Here is a 20,992-nt window from a genome sequence, read left to right on the forward strand (position 1 = left end):
TGATTTGATGAGTTTTTTTTTTTTTTGGGGGGGGGGGTACAAATCTTTGATGTTTTTTTCTGAATTGGCCATTGTCTGAAGAAACTACAGTCACACAAACATTCTATCAGTGCATGTTGGCGTACAGGTCTAATCTCAGTCTAATCTCTGCACATTGCTGAGGGATAAGACTTCAAGGCACTGTACACATTTGGTAATTACTCATCATGTATATATTAGCATAAAACATATTTTGGTAACAAGCAACGAAGAGCTGTTGATAGCAGGCCTGATAGTTCAACATTGTGAGAACCGATTCCCTCCAAAGGAATGTGGTTTTTGAGAAAGAGGTAATTTCTCACAAAAATAATAAAAGACTTCTGGCCTTTGCAGTTTTATTCCGATCTGAAAGCACACAACAAGGGTGTTTTTTCTTTCATCATTTTCTTGCAACTTCAATGACCAATTGAGTCCACATTTTCACTGGTTTGTTATTTTATTGGGATACACCAAGTGAGAATACTGGTCTTTGACAATAACCAAACGGGTTCAGTACCTTTAACTCATTTTTGTTATCATTGAGCGTGGCACATTCTTGAACAAAATGAAAGGACATCTTCTTTCAGTCTTTTAAGAATGTGTTTCAAATAGCTAACTTGTAAGTCTCTGCTGTGACAGGTCAGAATTTGTTTGGATTTTTAGGACTTTCCCTTTGCCTCTAAATGGTGGGATAATATTAGGGTTCCAGTACTGTTGCTCAAACTATTTCAGAAACTACAAACACCTTTGATACCCCAATGCAAAAGTCTACTCATTAACAAGCAGGAAATTCTGCCTTCTAGATCACGCACTGTAGGCATGTTTTGTGTATTTCACAGCATGATGTTTGGCTAGTGTAAATGAAAACATATCCTAGCATGCATTGATCCGCAGCGATTTGTAAAAGGGGGGCCATGCAAGCACAACCAGGAAGCTTGTCAGAAAATCTTATGTTACCATGTTTTTGATAATCTCTTGATTCCGTGCTGAATTGTTGAAGTGTCCCGGGAGATAATACAGCGTTCCTTTCACTAGGATCAAGGCCGGGAATTTCCCATTACTTTTTGTCACTGTGTAATTTATCGATTTTGTGAAGGATACACACCACTTGTAAATACCCGGAAATATTTTTTGGGAGGAATTGCTGTCTCAAATCCCACTCGCAATGAAAGATATTTTACTGAAGGTGCTAAACTTTCCCCAAAAGTAGTTTTTCCAATTGCTTCATGCAGCTCTGCGTTTCCCTTTCTATTTTGTGTTGAAGATGTTGTTAGTGGGTCTAATTTCACTCTTCCATGTTGAGATGGGGTAGGCCTATATAATAAAAAAATCACTTGGGAAGGGGCCCAAGGGAGGAACTTGAGTTGAAACTTTTTCTGAAACCAACTAAAAGGAGAAGGGGGAAGAATAAGTTATAGGTAGTATGCTGATTGCTGGTGACCTGTTTTTGATATTTTGATTTAAAAGCAGTGGACACTATTGGTAATTACTCAAAATAATTATAAGCATAAAACCTTTCTTGGTAATGAGTATTGGGGAGAGGTTGATTAGTATAAAACATTGAGGGAAATGGCTCCCTCTGAAGTATTGTAGTTTTTGAGAAAGAACTACAGTTCCACAAATTGGATTTCGAGACCTCAGATTTAGAATTTGAGGTATCAAAATCAAGCATCTGAAAGCACACAACTACGTGTGACAAGGGTGTGAAAAGGGTGTTTTTTCTTTCATTATTATCTCGCAACTTTGACCATTGATTGAGCTCAAATTTTCACAGGCTTGTTTTTAAATGCATATGTTGAGATACACCAGCTGTGAAGGCTAATCTTTGACAATTACCAATAGTGTCCAGTGTTTTTAAAACTATTATTTAGAAGCATGGGGGAAGGAAAATAGCTTATTTGATCATCGACTAAGTTAAAATATGATTGAACATATCCATTCAAGTTCACTATGAAACACCAGCGTAGGCCTGTTACTTCACAAAGGCAATGGACGATATGCCCCCTGGTCATTGCCTTGGTGCCCTTGAAATGCCCCAGTAGAAATTTACACTTTCCTCATAGAAATGCCTTCGTGCCCGTGCCCTTTCAGAAACGAAGCATACAGGCCTGCAGTGTACTGTAGATAATTCATTATTTTCGCCAGCTTTTGGAAGGGTGTCTGGTGGCTGAATGCAGTGTACAAATATTTGAAAATACAACCAACCTCTTTTGAATTGAAGAGGACAGTACAGTGGCATAGGACCCCTCTAGGCTTAGCACAATGAATCAAGTCTGACAGGAGCCACTGGACAGAGTCATTTGTCAGACCTTGTTATATGTCTGGAATTTCAGGGACAGACTCTGTTGACAGCAACCCCTCCCTCTTATGCAACCAAATTGTAATAAATAAATAAATAAAATAGATACGGGTATTAGTTAAGAGTGTGTTATAAATATTCTAGGGTAGCCAATGTGTTTCCATTTCTTAAGTTTTTATGTGCAAGAAGTTTTGAAAGCTGGTGCTCCAATTGTAAAAAACAAAACAAAAAGTGTAACGAGTAGACACAAAAGAAAACTTTAGAGAGCCATTGCAAAAAAACCAAAAAAGGAATCATTTTAAAAAGTAAAATAATAATGATAAATCAAGAGCAACAAAAGTTGCAGGCCTCTTTCATTTAAAACTTAAGAACTTGTTTAAAAAAGTGTTTCTTCAAGGACCTTTAGCACCTCAATGGTAGATACAGGCACTAACATTATTGTTGTGTCAAGTAGTTCAGGAGTCTAAAAAGTTTTTTTTTTTTAAACTGTTCATGTTTGCAGTTCCACAACCCAACACACAATAGCCTTGCTCAAGGCAGTCGCATTATTCGCTCCGAAAAGACGCAGCTGTAAACCCACCCGCCGTATACCCTGTGCATGGTGTGTGCGATCACACCGAATGACCCACCCGTATACACACTGTCACATCGCACGAATACTGTTCACACAAGTCATCGCACTCGTACACCACTAACCGCATGCGGAGGCCGTCAGGCCGACAGCCTTGTCGGATCTGTATCTTCCCGTTTTAATGTGTTGTATTGAAAAAATTCCAATAGTGGACGAAATTGGGGGGGCTCTAGGATATGCTAGTATGCAGCTCATGAATATGTATATCGTTCGTCAGACCTATCAGACATCACAGGATGTGAGGCAAATGAATTATTCATTTTGACGTCCAATCACGCACTTCCCTTATCACGACCTTTGGACCCTATCATGCGTCCGTGGTGGTGGTGTGTGAGGTAAACATGTCTCGTCTTTCGCGGGCGTTATGGTAATGAGCTGACCGTGGGAACTCCTCGCTTATTATAGTAATGAGGTCAGTGGCTTAAACACAGATCCTACAAGGCTGTCGGCCTGACGGCCTCCGCATGGGATGCGGATAGTGTACGGGGGCATCGTGTCGTGTGATGTTACGCACAGTGAATACGGGTGGGTTTTACGCACAGTGAATACGGGTGGGTTTTTATACAGCGGCGGTCTTTTTTCGGAGTGAATAATTCGACTGCCTTGAGCAAGGCTAAACACACAACAAAGACTTGCACATCTCTTTAATGAAAGAAATTTATGGCCAATCCTACTCCTCGGCTATTTCCGCAGTTTGTTTTGTTCTAGTTCATTCTTCTTGCTCAATCCTTCGTTGTTTTGATTCACTGCCAGAGTGCTGCGTCTGAAACCAAAGGGGAAGCACCAAATTAAAACCAAACCTGCAAAACAAGCTGAGCGGAAAGTGTAGAGGGGGAAAGGACTAGAAAGTTTACAACTACTCTAGTAATCAACCACCCACGTTGAGTTGCTCAATCCGTGAAAGGCCTTGGTATTGTCAACTAGAAGACATTTTCACACTACCTTCCCTTTGATCTGTGTAATTGGCGACCCGTGTAAAAAGTCTATGACATTAAAACTGACCTGCAGATTTCTTTCACACTACAAATATCCAGAGAAAGTTAAATTCCAGTTCCGTACTAACACAGAGATTGGTGGGTTAACCCTAGTCTATCTATCTTCCTTCAAGTTCAAGTACAGTTCCTCTTAGTTAGAAGTTCGGAGACTCGCAAGTAATGTCAGATTATAGCAGAGTTAAATTTTACTCAGGAAAAAAAAACCAGTTATGGGTTCAGCAATCTTGAGAATTTTTAGCCTCTTGGACATATTTGCTCCTGATTCTTGTGTGAACATCTCAAAAAATAATACGCAAAATGAAATTTTCAGATGTTGTTTTAGTTTTATATACAGACAGTACATTTTTATAGGATTAAAGCAATCAAAAGTTTCCAAAAACCAAAGATATACTCCGCCTTTTTAACATAGACACTGTGGAAGAAAAGTCCATTTCGGTATATTAATATGTACATGTAGTATAGAAGATGTGACCTCTGACGTCACACGAAAACCATAACATGATTCCCGCGCATACCGCCAAGCTAAGCTTGGGCGGTCCCTTCGGTTACCCGGTTCTACCCGGTTCCAAATTGAAAACCGGACTTGCGGTTCCACTCTTCTGTGGAACCGGGTACCCGCTTTTGTCGGTTCCGATTTTAAAAGACCGAGTCCCAATTATAAAAGGCTCTGTGGAGCCGATCCTGCGACGAACCGGCTCTAGAAATTGAGGCTTGATGTTGAAAGCGGTGACCGCATATACAGTGTGCAAAGGCTTCAAGCCGACATGAGTATCAACTTACTATCACATGTGGCTGCATACACAGTGCACACACATAGGCATCTTCTACAACCACCACATGTATGCATGTACATGTCATGCATATACATGTACATGTATAGACAGCACGTTGTGATTGGCTGCCGATATATCCATATTCATAAAAGCTTGCCCCATGCACAAAACACACAGTGCTGTATGTATGTATGTACAGGCATGTACAGGCATGTACAGGCATAGTACACTTGTATGTACAGAGACGACACACTGCATGCACAACGGATGTACTGCACTACTGATGTACTGCACTACGGATGTACTGCACTATGGATGTACTACACTACGGACATACTGCTACACAACGATCGTACTGCCGGCTAAATCAAAGACTTGTTTAAATGCAGGGAAAATAGGTGCTCGGTGGCACGATGTCTGATTATTGGGGTGGGTATTCTGGTATTTTCTTTAAAAATAGATCGGCTCCAATTGTGTGTGTGTGAGCTCGGAACCGATGTCTGATTAACTTGGTTATTTTCAGTTAAAATAGATCGGCTCAATTGTGTGTGTGTGAGCTCGGGACGGGCGGCTTATGTTTTATATTGAATTGGAACCGGGTATGTCTCAGAACCGAGCTTTTTTTCGGAACCGGAACCGAGCCCCAAATTTCTGGCAGCCAGCTAGAAAGTATATGCAATCGTACCATGACTACGTGTCTTTTTGCCCGGCGAAACATGACGTATTTAGTGTTTTTTTCAACAGAGGGCGGTTTAAATGTGAACATTGGTCACATCATTTATACTACTACCATGGAGGTAAAGTTGGATCATGGGACCATAAGTAAACTAGACAGGGGTGGCAGTTCATGTGCTGGTGATTTGTTTCTTGGTGGTTTCTTTTTAACAACTTCTAGTAAATTTGGAGTAAACTGAGGTTGCAGTGAGGTGACAGTTTTACAGTCTTGGAATGGTTGTGTAGTCCTGTGGGGTTTGTGTTTTTTGCCTGGAATTGGGCCAAATATTGACTGGAATTATTTTGATGTTTTCGTTTACTCTGCTTCCATATTTTATGATGGGAGTGTTTTTTATTTTGGATTTTATCAAGTTGTGAGAAGCATTTTTCACAGGGGCTACTTTGTAAATTTTGTGTTTTCTGTTGGTTATTTTATTTTAGTTGTGAATGTTATTGGCCAGATTTGTGTTCAGTCCATGCATCTAGTCATTAATGATGCCTCTTGAAATAATCCTATGCTATATAGAAACTTCAAATTTCCAATCAAAAAGACCCTTTCATAAAGAAAGAAATGCCTTGCCCTCACTCACATGAATCATTGTGATTTTATTGATAATTACTCAAATAAACTGTTAAATCCATTGTTTTATTCTGATTGATAAGTTATTTTTGTTGGAAAAGCAATGACCTGCAGCCAATTTCACGAAATCCGATTAATCCTTACTCGAGTTAGGGTATTGACTCGTCCTAATTTAGGACGGGTTCAATGCGTCCTACTCTTTGGATATGGAACTGAAACTGTCCTAAGTCCTAAGATTAATCCTAAGATTAGGAAGAGTTTGGTGAAATCGACGGCTGATCAACAAACACATATGATACCATAAGTTTCAACCCTGTTGCAGTGTTATTTACATACATGGTGTAAACTAAAATTCAAACTTTCAACTATATTTCCAGTAAAATGTAAAATAAACCACATGCAATTTTTTTTTTTGAAATTGAAGGAAGGTATAAAGATTAATATTTTGCGAACTAATCATTTTTCTTTGAACACTCTACTCTCTAAAGACTTTCCAATCGCAGAATTAGAAGGGAAAAAAACTACTGCATACATATTTTGTTTCAGGATCCTTGAAATTTGAGTTGTTTGTATTTCATCATCTCCTGTCACCCGAAGCCAACAAACTTTTCCTGAAGCGAAGTGATTATTTGCGATAATAATCCTTGATTATCATTACCCAGACAAACAAATTCTTTGAGCAAACTTTTGGCTTGAGAGGTGCTATTTAATTTGGGGCTGTATAGTGAGTTGTAGTTGGATTACAGTGGGTGCCATTAGGGGCTGTACCGTGGGAACTCTGCTGAAGCATGAAGGGGGTAAGGGGCTTACATACCCTGTAGGCCTAGCCTCTTCATGTGTGGGTTCAGTGGTACTTTTTCTATGGTTTTACAGGATCTATAGGCCCTTAGCTTGGATTGGAATACATATTGTACATACAGGACCCTGGCAAGCTTAATAACACTCCAGTGGTTTACATGTCATTGTAATGTTACTGTTTGATCTTGCTGGGGAAATTCCAAAAGTGACAACACCAGAACTTCAATTCTTCTGAGAGTTGTGGGATTTTAAAGGAGTGGGGATAATTGCTCTTGTAGATTCTTTGTCACAACTTTTTTGTGTGGATCATATACATGTAGCAATGACAGATATTAATCAAGTGCCAAGTTGTAGCAGATTTTGCAGTCAGCAGATTTTGTATTTTCCGCAAAATGATTGTTAGATAGGCCTATCTGTTTTTAGAGTACTGTCCAGCAACAAAGGCAAAAATTCATTGTTACAAGCGCCCTCTAGGCAGCTGGACGTCTTTTTTGTCTCTGTCAAATTTTATTCTTGCCAAATCTCTCCATTCTCCATAATAATTGATATTCCTGATTGCAAGATCAACATCGACCTTCCTAACAATTTGGTGAGTCTCCTCATAAACTATGAACTCTCCCACGAGTAAGTGACTATATTTTTGAACTGCTTTCGTAATTTTGTGGAACTGCAGGCATCTCTCTACCGTTAACCAGTTGTGATATAATCTAAGCAATGATGACGTCCGTCAGTCCTGAAATACTCTGCCAAGAGTCTCACTGACATTGGAAGGAAATTGCCAAAAACCCACCTACCGCAACGAACGTGGGATATTCTGAGAGCTAATAACATAGCAAAAATTAATAAGCGAGGTTGCAGAGGAGGATCTACAACACTTCGTCATATTCCAGTAGTAATGTCGCAAAGGTCCACCATGTTGAAATCTACACAAAGGAGAGGAATTGGGAACCTCATTAACATAACAACTGAGCAACCGAGGTACCATTATCAGCTACCAACTACCTTGTTATGTAACCCTCGTTCCCTCAATAACAAAGTTGATGAACTGGGCCTGATTTTGAACAATAACAAAGTGGACATTGGAGCTATCACGGAGACGTGGTTTTCACCAGACCAACCTGTGGATCAATTTAGTATCCATGGCTACAACAGTTTTTCGCGTCCAAGAAAAGAGCGTCGAGGAGGGGGTGTAGCTCTTTACACCAAAGAATGCTTAAATGCTACCTTACTTGATAACATAGAGGTTCCTGATGACATCGAAGCAATCTGGGTTAATGTTCGGCCTCCACGCTTACCACGTTCAATTTCAAACATTGTGATAGGAACTGTTTACTACCCTCCCAAAAGCATTATTGCTCAACCTCTGCTTGATCACATCAGTTCCACTGTTGATCAAATTCTCACTCGGCAGCCTGATTCCGGCATTATTGTCATGGGTGATTTTAACCGGCTAGAACTGGACCCTCTTTTGTCAAATAACTTTATTCAAATTGTGGACAAGCCAACTCGTGAAGATGCCATTTTAGACAAGATCATCACCAACCTATCATCATTCTACAATCCTGTAGAAATTAGCTCCCCTCTTGGACTTAGTGATCACCGCTGTGTCATTGTCAGACCTAAACGCCCCATCCGCAATACCAACACCAGCAAGACTCGAGTGGTACGGCCCATGAAGGACAGCGACGTGCGAGAATGTGGTTCATGGTTGAGTGACCATGATTGGTTGGAAGTAACCAGCACGCATGACGTCACTGCAAAATGCACGGAGTTCTATGAAACCCTCAACTGTGTGCTAGACACTTACTTTCCGAAGAAATCAGTCAAAAAACACCCCACTGACAAACCATGGCTGACACCCTACATCAAATCACTTGTTGTCAAGCGTCAGCGTGCTTTCCATGGCAACCAACAATCGCTGTGGAGGTATTTCAGGAACAAGATCAATCGTGAAATCAAACTTGCCAAGAAAACACACTACACAACCAAGGTCGAACGACTCAAGAAATCAAATCCGAGTTCATGGTTTCGTGAAGTTTGACTAATTACAACAGGCACGAGCACAAATCGCAACATCCATGTGCAGAATATTGACCCCACAGCTCATAAGGACATAGCGTCTGCTATTTGTGAAAAGTTCGCTGCAGTCGGTAACGACATTGACCCATTGGATACATCCTTACTGCCAGCCTACCTTCCAGCCAAACCAATCCCTCCTGTCCAACCTTGGGAGGTGCTCAAACAACTTCAGAGAATAAGCAGCACAAAGGCGAGTGGCCCCGATAATATTTCGGCTAGATTTATACGACAGTATTCTTATGAACTTTCTAAGCCATTGACTCACATTATCAACGCCTCGTTTGCTCAGCTTATCGTCCCAGCACAATGGAAGAGGGCAATTGTCGTCCCTGTGCCCAAAACTTCATCAGCCAACATAGACAATTTGCGACCCATTGCCCTCACAGATCACTTTGCCAAAGTGACAGAGCACTTCATTGCTCAACAAACAATGGCGTCGATTAAACCCAACCTCGACCCCGCCCAGTTCGGAAACATCAAGAACGTATCCACTACGCACTGTTTGATTGATGTTCTTCACACTCTCCATGCTAATGCTGAACTACCCAAATCTATATCGTCCATTCTTCTAACTGACTTTTCTAAGGCTTTTGATCACATCGACCACACAATTGCAGTTTCCAAGCTCCTCAAGTTGGGAGTTCCACCACATTTAGCCGCATGGATCGGTGATTTCATCTCTAATCGTGAACAGTGCGTGAGGTACCTCGATTGCTTTTCGGAATGGACCCATACTAATGCAGGTGTCCCACAAGGCACTAAGCTCGGTGCCATTATCTTCCTGGCAATTATCAACGATGCCGGTTTCAAAGAGTACAATACAAGTATAAAACACTTCAAATATGTTGATGACATGACTGTCATTGAAACCCGTGATGCCAGTGTTGGATCCAACCTCCCATCTGCAATAACTGATCTGGATGTTTGGTCGTCGGACAACAAAATGCAACTCAACGTGAAAAAGTGTTTCACCATGGACATTTGTTTCTCGCGGAACCAGCCAGATCCCCTCTCATTGACTCTAAATGACAAAACTATTACACAATGTGCAGTTATTAAGCTTTTAGGTGTTTTTATTCAAGCCGACTTAAGGTGGGACACGCATGTAGGCTCAATGATCAAGCGTGCAAATTCCCGCCTTTTCATGCTTCGTAAATTGAAGTATCATTACCTAAGCATATCTGATCTTGTTGCTATATATACCTCCTTTGTGCGGCCAATTTTGGAGTATGCTGCACCCGCCTGGTCAGGTGCTTTGTCAAGTAAGCAGTGCAATGATCTGGAAAGGGTGCAAAAACGCGCATGCAGAATTATTCTTGGCAATGACTACGTGCGCTATTCAGACGCTCTACAATTGTGCAATATTGAAACACTGGTATGCCGTCGTAACCACTTGTGCCAATCTTTTGCCAAAACTCTCCCTTCATCAGTCCTAAAGCGCCTGTTGCCACAGAGGTATGATGGTGGGTACCAACTTAGGAACTCCGGACTTCTGGGTCAGTTTAAATGCCGAACAGAGCGCTATAGAAAGAGCCCTCTCCCTCACCTCACACGCCTTTTTAATAATTGATTTGCAATATAATGCAGCTTTTTATGCGCCCTTTGACTTTGCCAACAATTTTTTTTTTTTTTTTTTCCCTTCTTTTTTTTTTTTTCCCGCAACTTTCAGAACAATTTATTTTATACATTGTAAATATTTGTCTCTCCTTAATCAATTATTTCTTAAATAATGTGAAAACGGGTGATTTTTCCTATGTTTTAATCTCTGTATATTTTCCTGTAATTCGACCTCCGGTCGCCATGGGAATTTGTTTTTAAAATAATAAACCAATTATGAATGAATGAATGAATGAAATTTAATAAACCATGGTTCAGGTAGTGAGTGGTTTTCCAAAAGCTGTCAGGTAAAACAAAAGGGGGGGGGTGGGAAGTAAAAATCCATTCATACAACAAACCATAGAGCAAGGTTGATCTATGAACAAACATTGCTTCGGCCGCTATCTAGTATTGTTATCTGTTCTGCAAGGTTTAACGTTGGTGGTCAGCAGAAGTCAAACACAGGATGGCCCTCATTGGAATTATTGAGAGGACACAATTAAGGACGCTGGTTTAAGTTGACATGTATTTGCCAGTGATATTCTGCTGGGTAGGCCTATTGGGAGGGGGAACATGCTTCAGATGTGATTATTAATATTACTTTCTGTAGAAGTGAACTTTATTTCCATTTTTACTCTCTGAGTAATATGCAGTGATACAGATTTGTTTTCAGGTCAAAAGAGTTGTGAAAGAAAGGCTTGATGTGGCAAAATGTTTGTGGGTCGCCCAAATGAAGACTGAAGAATACGACTGTCACCATTGATTTGTCGGTTCCTGCTTCAAGTAATTGGACTCTTCTGTTTTGCCATTCCATAATAAACCACTCTTGGCTTGAGCTTGACTGTGTACCCACTAAGTATAATACCGCTGCCTTCACCCTCCACTGTGATTGCCTACCTCACCCCTGTGTGCCGAATGGAAGAGTCCAGTTGTGAATAATATATTACTGTGTTTTTCCTCTTGCAGGTCACTCCCACTTGTGCTTTTGGAGAGAGCAGAGGACTGTGTGTGTACGTGTTTGTGCTGTCTGTAGTGTGATGAGCTTGCATGCTGCACTGAGCTCTACATGTCTTCTGGCTGGGCCCCTGTGCTAATGATGATAGGATAAGTGTTTACAGGAGGACACCTAATTATGGAATAGCTGCTTTCAACATCGAGATTAATGAGTTCGCTTTTCACCAGTGGCTGAGTTGTGTAATTCATCACATTAGAATGGTGAAGATATTTCCCCAGTAGCGGTTGCGAGTACGGGGCAGATTTCCTGGGGAACCGTTTTGGGCCAAGCAGTAGTGATCTGACTGTTGAACATCTGAAGAGGAGATAGGCAACAGTGGCGTGTCTAATGTATTTGTAGTGCAGCGAAGTGTTAAAATGTGCAAAGGAAACAGCCAACCTTGGACCAATTCAGGTTTGTAACTCAAACTCCAGTAACTGCAGGAAATGACTGGATATGGATTTTCATTCTCAGTAGACTGTGAATGAGAGAAGAAATATCGGTTGTTTTTCAATAGAAGTTTTTAGATTTCAACAACTGTAGAATATCATTCTGTTACGGTGTTACAATACGCTAAACAGACTGATAAAATAGTGAGAATCCTTGTTGATTGTACCAAGTGCTGATTCAGAAGAGGGTCTTACCGCTGTGAATTGCATGAAAAAACCATGACATCCAACTTCCTAATGAGATTACTAAAGCGTGGCTCGGGGCCACCGCGTCCACAAGTTGACATGCATGCACTGTTCACCAGTGCACAGATGAGTACGATGATCCAGCAAGGCCAATTATCGGTCCACGAACCGTGGCGGCGGCATAAACAGAAGCCCAAAATTGTCTACGCGTGCTTGTACACCAACGACTCGAGCCCCTTCATTGTGTGGTACACGGACAAAGTCCATAAGAAGCCGCGGGGCTTCTTCAATGTGAGAGGGGGGAAGATTGCCCCGGTCGGTGAGTTTAGCTTCCAGATTGCCTTCAAAGATAAGACGAGCCAGATCTACAAGTTCAACACGTCGAGTTGGGAGAAACGGGAGGAGTGGTTACATCTATTACGCAATGAGAGCCGGAAGGAGGTTCAGATGCCACGTATTGAGACCATTAGTAAAACGGACTATGACGCTAGCCAGGATGACCTGGTTGTTAGTACCGTGGACCAGAAAGCACGGCAGCAGCAACAGCAGCAGCTTCACCCACAATGGAAGGGTCATCGGCGGACGGTCAGCGCCGGGTCACCGTCGCCGCAGCGGAGTACCGTGCAGCTGCAGAGAAGCAGAAGTCAGCCGCACATTCAGAAAGGGAAGCTTATTAAGAGACGAGCAACGGTCTTAGAAAAGACGAAACCAAACATCGGACAGACTGTCAAGAATGAGAAATGGTTTGTACGTGCGCCTGAAGTCTGTAGGAGTTGATTTACATAACACGTAATATACCTTTTTTTGTCTACTTTGTATCAAAATGTATGAAACATATTTATATTATAAATTTTTTGTAATGAAATGTTTTTTCTGGAAGAGTACTTTGTCCACAGAGCTCAATGTGTGAAGAAAAATTACAATTGTTCAATCATAAATCAACATCCATGTTAAATGCATCGTGTTAATGACCAAGATCTGACTGTAACTAAAATGTACGTTACACTGTAGGTAGAACAATTTTTTATGTCAAAAAGCAACAAGTTTGTAGTTTTTTAGATGACATTTTCCCTCAAAATGCAAAACAGTTCTATTTACTGCCGACCCAACTAAGTGTAATATATTTTGAAAAGAATTGTAATGTCGTACAGCAGGTGCAAAATATGATCCTGTATGATTCGGTCAATTTGTATTTCTTCACACATTGAGGTCTGGTGAAGTGGAGGCTGCCTTATAAAAAATGATGTTGCAGGTTTTTTCAGCTGATTGTAAATAACCTTTAAACGGCAAAAAATTATTGTAAGTAATGTAATGAAATATCGCAATGTGCATGAATTCAAGCTGTATTGGGCCACAATCAAAATGGAATTAAGTGTCAATTCATGCCATCGGGGCCAAGTCACATAGCACTGCTCAGTGTTAATCAAACAAATTGTGCTGAAATTATACGGCAAGACTAAAGGTTTTCGAAGAAGTCCCCTTGAAATTCGTGGCTCTAGCCGCTCTATCTCCATGAGAACTTCTTAAGAGCCACTGTAAAAAAAAAAAACAGTTTCTAGAATGAGTCACAAGAGCTTTGATGGACATTTTTGTGCCCAGGTTGTCTTTTTGTAATGCTTAAAGCACGCTTGAAAGCATTGCAAGCCGCAAAATGCTGCACTAGGTAACATGAAATTGGGCCCATGATTGATAGCAACATCTCACATAAAATGCAGACAATTTTATTGGCTGTTGCTTATCAAGTTGTTATCAAACAATCCACCCGATGGCTGATTGTCTTGTCCTTTACTGGCTTTTTCTACAAGTAATTTTGATATATATATATAATGCATGTATCTACAATACCAGTAATGTATCCTCTCTACTAAAAACTCATAATATGATTAACTTGCCGCAATGGACTCAATATTGTACTCCTATATTTTCAGTATTTTGGGGTGCATTATATTTTGGAAACAGTTTATTTTTTGGGGACCACTAAAAGAAATGATAATAACCCTTTATACACATGTATCCATTATATTTTTCATGTGGAAATGTAGGTACTTACCATTTTATGCAGTTTCTTCCATGTTGATGTAACACATTAGTCCACACCAGAACAAAGTAGCTGAGTAGCAACAGTAAAGAGTAAAGCAACCAAAGACATGTGTCTATTATTAGATTTGTGACATCCTAAGTTCACAAGACAGCCCCGAAGCCTAGACATTCAGGCAGAAAGTGTACACGGTGGTACGGAAGACAATATTAAAACTGACCAATTAATCAACCTTTTGGTATGAAGAAAAGTAGAAACACATCATAAAATTTGGACAGCTGCTTCTAGTTTTTACAATTGTCATGAAATTTTAAGGTCGGCGTGTTTTTTGTCAAACACGTGATCTGGTCAGTAGCACTCATGCAGATCCTACCTACACTGAACTCCTCTTTAATTCTAAGAAACTTGAGTGGTACTGGATACTTCAGGCATGTGAGTAATAACATTATGTCAAGGGATTGGGTGGTGTAAACATTCCTACTTCTTGGAGTAAAAGTCAAAAAAGGAAATTCCCCCTCTCAGGCCCACTGAGAGTATGAAGATAGTCGGATAAGAATTTGTCATTTTTGTCATCCATTTTGAGATTCAAATTAGTCTAAGTATCCAGCGTATCTAACAATTATAGCGCAATATATATTCAATCGATTCTAAACACTGCCATGTCTTATGTTTCAATTCCCACGTTCCGTTTCCCTCCCTCCGGGAATAGCACATTTCTCTAGGCAGTTTTGCAAACTGAATTCCGATACGTCTCATTTTGTATTTCCTTATTCAGTATTTGCCAACATTTGATAACCCTTTTATCATACCCGCCTTTAGTGGCCTCTGTTAAATCAATAAGTTTCCACAACCCACAGGTATTAATACTCTACTCAGACAACAGCTACTCCAGAAACACCTGGTGAAATTAGAGTAGTGTCGTTAAAAGTACACATGAAAAACTGTTTCCTGGAAAAACCAATGGATAAAAAGGAATGTAGTATTTTGATCATGGATATTATGTGTGAAATATTCCCTGGTAACTACACTAAAAAAAGTCTTTCAAGAGATACATTGCATTGCCACGTGGAGAAATTAAGGTTCATGTTGTTAGGTTTAGATTTGACAAGCTAAAACCTTACCCAGTCCCCTGCCCCTCCTCAGAAAAACTTCCTTTAAAAAAAGTTTGATTAGAAAGTTTGATTTAAATATATTTTTTATTCAATCTTAGCCATCCGTTTCGAGATGATTCTAAACCAAATTGCAGTATCGGGTATTCCTTTTCCAGGGGGATGTGAAATGAAGACCAAATTTAAGGATTCAAGGTTAATTGTACGAGGATAGATTTCACCTCTGGAAAGTCAATGGCAGGACCTGCTGTAGCCTTGTTGAGAATGCAGGAAATCCTCTTGGCTGATATCTCTTGCTAACAGCTCATCATTCATCAATGCCGAACAGTTACATGTACTTGATATTTTTAGAATCTGTACAATGAGGTTGACACTACAGTATCCTCTGACCATGAAGAACCCGCAAATGGTTTTTAAGAACACATGATTCAAAAATTGGAAATCCAAACCCAACTTTATAATGCTGCACTATAATCAAAATCAGCTGTATTTTTCTAGACACTGTACAAAAAGAAACAACAGTACAGAATGAGAAACTCAACACCCAAAAAAACAATCTTGTTTTTGCTTTTTAATAAAGCTGCAAAATGTAAGAGTTGAAAATGACAATGAGACCACCAATGCTGTTGCGTTTTTTCCCATGAATTCAGTGAAGCATGAGAGATGCCATGTTTATTATGAGCTAAACATTTGTAAACATTTGAGTTTTAATCAATTTCATCATAAGATTAAACCCTAAAATGGGTATTTAAATTTAACCAGGTATAGAATTCCACAATAGATTTTTGGTAAAATGGTAAACCAGATGGTCATAACAATCTGGGTTCCTGGCCATTAATACTCATGAATATTGATTATATCTAGTCTGATATTGGAACCATAATAATCAATAATATTTTCATGACACAAAAATGTAAAATATTTCACACACGAGGAATTATGTGGTGCAAGACTTGTAAGCCTCACCACTCTCAGTGTGTTAACACTTGACTCACACGCATACCCAATAGTATTGAACAGCATCAATTGGGAATCCTGATGGGTTCGCACGTTGAGTGCAACAGCTGCAAACCTAGTGCCAACTGAGTGGACATATGCATATCAACATGGTCTCCCCACTGTATATAAATTTATCAGATGCTTGTCATCAGTGATGGAATAGCACAAGAAATCTGCATAAAGAATCGGCTAAATTACTCAAGCAGGGAGATATATTTATGTTGATCAGATAACAAGGCGCTCTGGATTTCATAGCTGAAACCAATGGCTTGCAATTCCTGAGATATCCGGTGACCACCATATGTGGGTCTCATTTGTCACGTAGTTTTCAGCCTTTATGTTATTGCAAAAAATAACTCTGGTGTTCTTTCAGTTTCATGTTTTGTTGTAAAACACCCGATCTTTAAACCATAACAAAAACACATTTCTTGAATGAATTTAATTTCTTTCAATTGTTATGATTTAAATATTTTATTGTTTTGGAATGGCAAATGTGTATATATTACGAAAACAAACTACATGTTTTTCTCAAATATACACTGCCCATGTTGGTTCACGAGAAATACCAAGGGTTGATCCTTATTGCGTGCAATTTGTTTATATTAATTTGTTTCCCTTTTTTTGAACTGTCTTCGTTCTCTAACGAATCCACCATCAATTTCAATTCCTCATCTATCAATCTTCCACCCAGCCCTGATGCTTCTACAGGAATGTTTAATTTTATGAGTTCCAGATACCCAGGTCTTGAAAAAAATCTCTACAATGTATGAGAGAGCAAAATTTCATCATACAAGGTAGAGTTAATGAGAGGGCAAATATGTGAGTTTCCTGTTAGCTTGGTTAGGTTTTCATCTCGGGGTAAATACAGTCTTCATCCCTGGCTGGTCCGAGGGAAGTTGTGCACACAAGTGTGTAGTTTGTCCAATCAATTAACTTGCCCTTTTTTAATGTATTTCATCTTTGACTTTCTTTGTTCATCAAACAAGGCACACTGCTTTAGTGATGGATGAGTTTATTAAAAGATGCAAGAGAAGAGGTTTTTGTACTAGAAAGAAAAAGTCGGTTTTGATAGGAGTTTAATGTTGACACGTTGGTTACGTGTATGCTAGAAAAAGTTCATTCTTAAAAGGGTCTGTATGTTTGGTAATGACTGCAATAATGGCAATAAAAACTTGGAGACTTTTTTCACTCGGCCACCCTAAATTCCTCTCTGGTTTGGTCTTGTTGGTTGATTTACTATTTATAGCAGTGGTGAATGACCTACAATTTTGAACCTTGGAAGATCTTTTTTTCAGAAGCTTAAACTCAAGAAGGCAATGACTTTCACAGATGAGTTATTAAGAGACTGTCTTGATTTAGGCATAGAGAAAGGAAAGTGAGGATGCAGGATTCTGAATTGCTTTTCCAGATGTAACCAAACTGTATACTTTCCTTTTAAATATCAATTCCCATGACAATGGTCGGCAAATCTCCATTTATTACACTCAAAAATTAGCAAGAATTTGGAAGAATGAGTTCATTTAAATCTTCTTGTTTTCACTGAAAATTGTTATTATCTTTGCATTTTTATTTTGGTGAACCCATTTTATGAAAAGCAATTTTTGTAAGCGGATTTTGTGGGCGTTTGTATGACATTCTTATTTGGAATGCAGCAATCAATAGACGATGTGACCTATGTTTACATTCAAACCACCCTCTGTTGACAAAACATTATATACGTCATGTTTCGCCGGGCACTGAGTTGCGCAGTCATAGTGTAAGATTGCGTACACTTTCTAGCTGGCTGGCAAAACACAAAGGTTTTGCCCGGCGGTATACGCGCGAATCATGTTATGGTTTTCGTGTGACGTCAGAGGTCACATCGTCTATATGTAAAGATAATAACAGGGAAGAGGTCTTCAAGAATCAAATGCTATTTTATTGACTTTCTTTAAGCAAAGGTTCTGGAATAAACTTTATAAACAGTGAGCTCTCTGATTGATTCCAATCTGTTTTTGAAATGTCTAATTACCACTCTGTACTACTTCTTTAAGAATCGGTTGGCTGTCTTCCTTTTTTTCCTCCTGAGCTTGTTGATGTTAAATTCTCTAATCTATAAGAGGCTCCTACTCCAACATGTATGTATCATTGTAATGTGCAGTGTAACAGATAGATTCATGATATTGTTCATCTTGAGCTGTGAATGATGCATGTATTGATGCTTTATTGGGTGCAGACAGTTTCCATGGCAACAAAGGATTAAACTTTCTCAAGCCTGGCTGCTGTTTCTTGTCATCAAGACAAAGTAGCTTCACCTTTAAAGGAAGTGCAATATATTTAGCAAATTTGCTGGAAATGTCGTCCCTGCCTTAACAACAAAGAAAAGTAGCTAGTGCAGAAACAAGTTTGTCGGAAGGATTAATCAAATGTGTTGGGTTTTTTCCCCTCTTTATAAACGGAGATGAAAACGATCTAATGATGAGATTTAACCTAGATTTTCAATTTCTGGAAGCAAAATGGACCTCGGGCATTGTGACCTTTTCACTCGAGTGCGATTTGTACTACTGCTTTCTTTCAGTTAATTGTTGAATGATAAATTTATTTCTTACAATAGGCACTCCACAACAGCACTCCACACTAATGTAGTCACTTTGACTCAGAATACCCATGTCAGACAAACAATCTGCCACCTAGCTCTCACACAGTCAAAGCATCAGCACACCAGGCTGCATTAGCTAGGACAGCCAGTGCACGCGAGTGAATACAAAACTTGGACATGTACGTGCATATTTTTGACACCTTGTTTAAGATGCGGGTACGGAGCTTCTATTTTTAACATTAGTGTGGAGTGCCGTTGTTGTTATCAGGGCAGTCTTGTGCATATTTTGACATTTTGGGGCGACTTGAAGCCTAACAGCCATCATTAAGGAAATAATAGTGTGCAGTTAAACAGAACAGCACCCCAGGCCTGTATGCTTCATTTTTAAAAGGGCAAGGGCACAGAGACATTTTGTCCTTGGTAAAGGGTACCCTATGAGGAAATTGTAAATTTCTACTGGGACAGCATTTCAAGGGCACCAAGGCAATGACCACGGGGCATGGAGGCAATCGCCTTCGTTGCCTCTGTGACATTTCAGGCGTAACACCTGAACCTTCAAATATGCACAAGACTAGCAGTCTAGCGACAGGTAAATTCTGCTTTGCAAGCATCTTCCCACTGAGAAACATTTATGTTTTTCACCTCAGCCTGAATATAATAAAAACTGGACTGGGAAATAACAAATTAGGTTTGACACAAATTGATGTGTCAGTAAGATTGACATTCATGGAGAAATAATATGAACTAGATGTGTAGGTGTTTTGGCAATATGAAAATAATGCAAGGACAGACGGTTGATTTGCATCAGATGAGGTCCCTGCAATTTTTCTTAATTCAGTTCTGGCCCAAATTTCATATAGCTGCTTAAGCATAAATAGTAGCTAAGCATAACAAAATATGCTTACCAGAATAATTGTCACCAGCTAAAGTGTCATTTCACATATGCAATATATCTGGCTGGTATCCTGCTAATTTTTTCTTAGCAGAAGATTACTAAGCAATATTATTTTGTGTAAAGTAGCTCTGTGAATTTGGGCCAGCTGGAAGGTTTTCTCTTCTTGTTAAATTCATTTGCGTCTACTACTCGGTAGCCTTACTACTCGACCCTGCGTACTTCCGACTCTATCCTCGTGACTTGCTCCATACCCTGCTATCTTGTCTAATTTCCTCCCTGAGAACACTGATTACATGTTTCACATGGGAAATTCACTGACCTTGCCTCTCCTATGTCAACACACAAGGAGGTTTCCAAGGTAATTGAAAGAAATAGTCCACTAAGGGTGGGGGGGGGGGGGGGGAGAGTATTTGTTCGGCGCGGGATGTTGTTTTCCCACATGGTTTTGCCCTGCACGATTTTGTGTTGTCAAAAAAATATTATCTACAGTCATTTTGTGAAACCCCATCGAAAAAAATATCTAATATTTACTGTCTACTTTAACTCTTATGTTATTTCAATCCCAGAACCATTAAGTTTGTCAATTTTTATTGTTTTTGTTCACGTTCCTTTTGTGTCTCATAGTTTTTGCATTTACCTTGCCTTTCTATCAATGCAACTTCAAGGCTACCAGCAATTCTTGAATTATTTCATAGTATTGTGTTTTATTATTTTCAAAATGTGTCAAACTTACTTACACATATCATAAGCTAATATTAAATAATTATGTTAATGAACTGTATTTTATATATATTTATATAGAATATATGTTTTTCCTTCGTGAGTTTTTTCCAAAATAATATCTGGAGAAAACTCTTGAGGGGGAATACAGGGAACATTCCTCATTGTTTCACGGTGTGCCAGACGACGTAAGCGTTATCAATTTAATTTTGTGTTTTAAAGCAAGTGGATGTGATGTTCAGCAATGCAAACATTTGCTGGGACCTGCAGATTTTACGGTTAACATTTTCTAAAATTATTAACAATATATTTATTGTTCTCTGTGGCCAGTAAGTTTTTCAATTAAGGATGCCAATCTGATGAATTTATCTAACAATTTCATGATTTAATAAAATAACGGTAGGAACAAAAATAAATTGATCGATCTTTTGTCCCTTTAAAATTGTGATGACAACGAACAAATTAGAAGAGTTGTAATTTAACCCAGTTTTGTTGATTTGATAAAAGTAAATGAACTTTTTTGAAAATGTTGTATCCAGAT

At 39.4% G+C, this 20,992-nt stretch overlaps 2 protein-coding genes across 5 annotated transcripts in view; both read left to right on the forward strand.

Annotated features, from left to right (window-relative positions):
* Positions 1-18,947, forward strand: part of LOC139953337 (uncharacterized) — a 62,310-nt gene extending 43,363 nt beyond the window's left edge. For all 4 annotated transcript variants that reach the window (XM_071952841.1, XM_071952842.1, XM_071952840.1 and 1 more), the window contains one exon: positions 11,450-18,947. In XM_071952841.1, coding sequence (XP_071808942.1) covers positions 12,146-12,889 — 744 coding nt within the window. In that variant the 5' untranslated portion in view covers positions 11,450-12,145 and the 3' untranslated portion in view covers positions 12,890-18,947. The remainder of the gene's footprint in view (positions 1-11,449) is intronic.
* On the forward strand, positions 7,704-11,521 carry LOC139953367 (uncharacterized). The gene is made up of 4 exons (XM_071952874.1): positions 7,704-8,757; positions 8,863-9,979; positions 10,318-10,342; positions 11,450-11,521. Exons 1-4 carry the CDS (start codon positions 7,704-7,706, stop codon positions 11,519-11,521), a joined length of 2,268 nt encoding a protein of 755 aa, XP_071808975.1.
* Positions 18,948-20,992: the final 2,045 nt, after the last annotated feature.

Source organism: Asterias amurensis, chromosome 21 (genome assembly GCF_032118995.1).
Source record: "Asterias amurensis chromosome 21, ASM3211899v1".
Taxonomy (NCBI): Eukaryota; Metazoa; Echinodermata; class Asteroidea; order Forcipulatida; family Asteriidae; genus Asterias; species Asterias amurensis.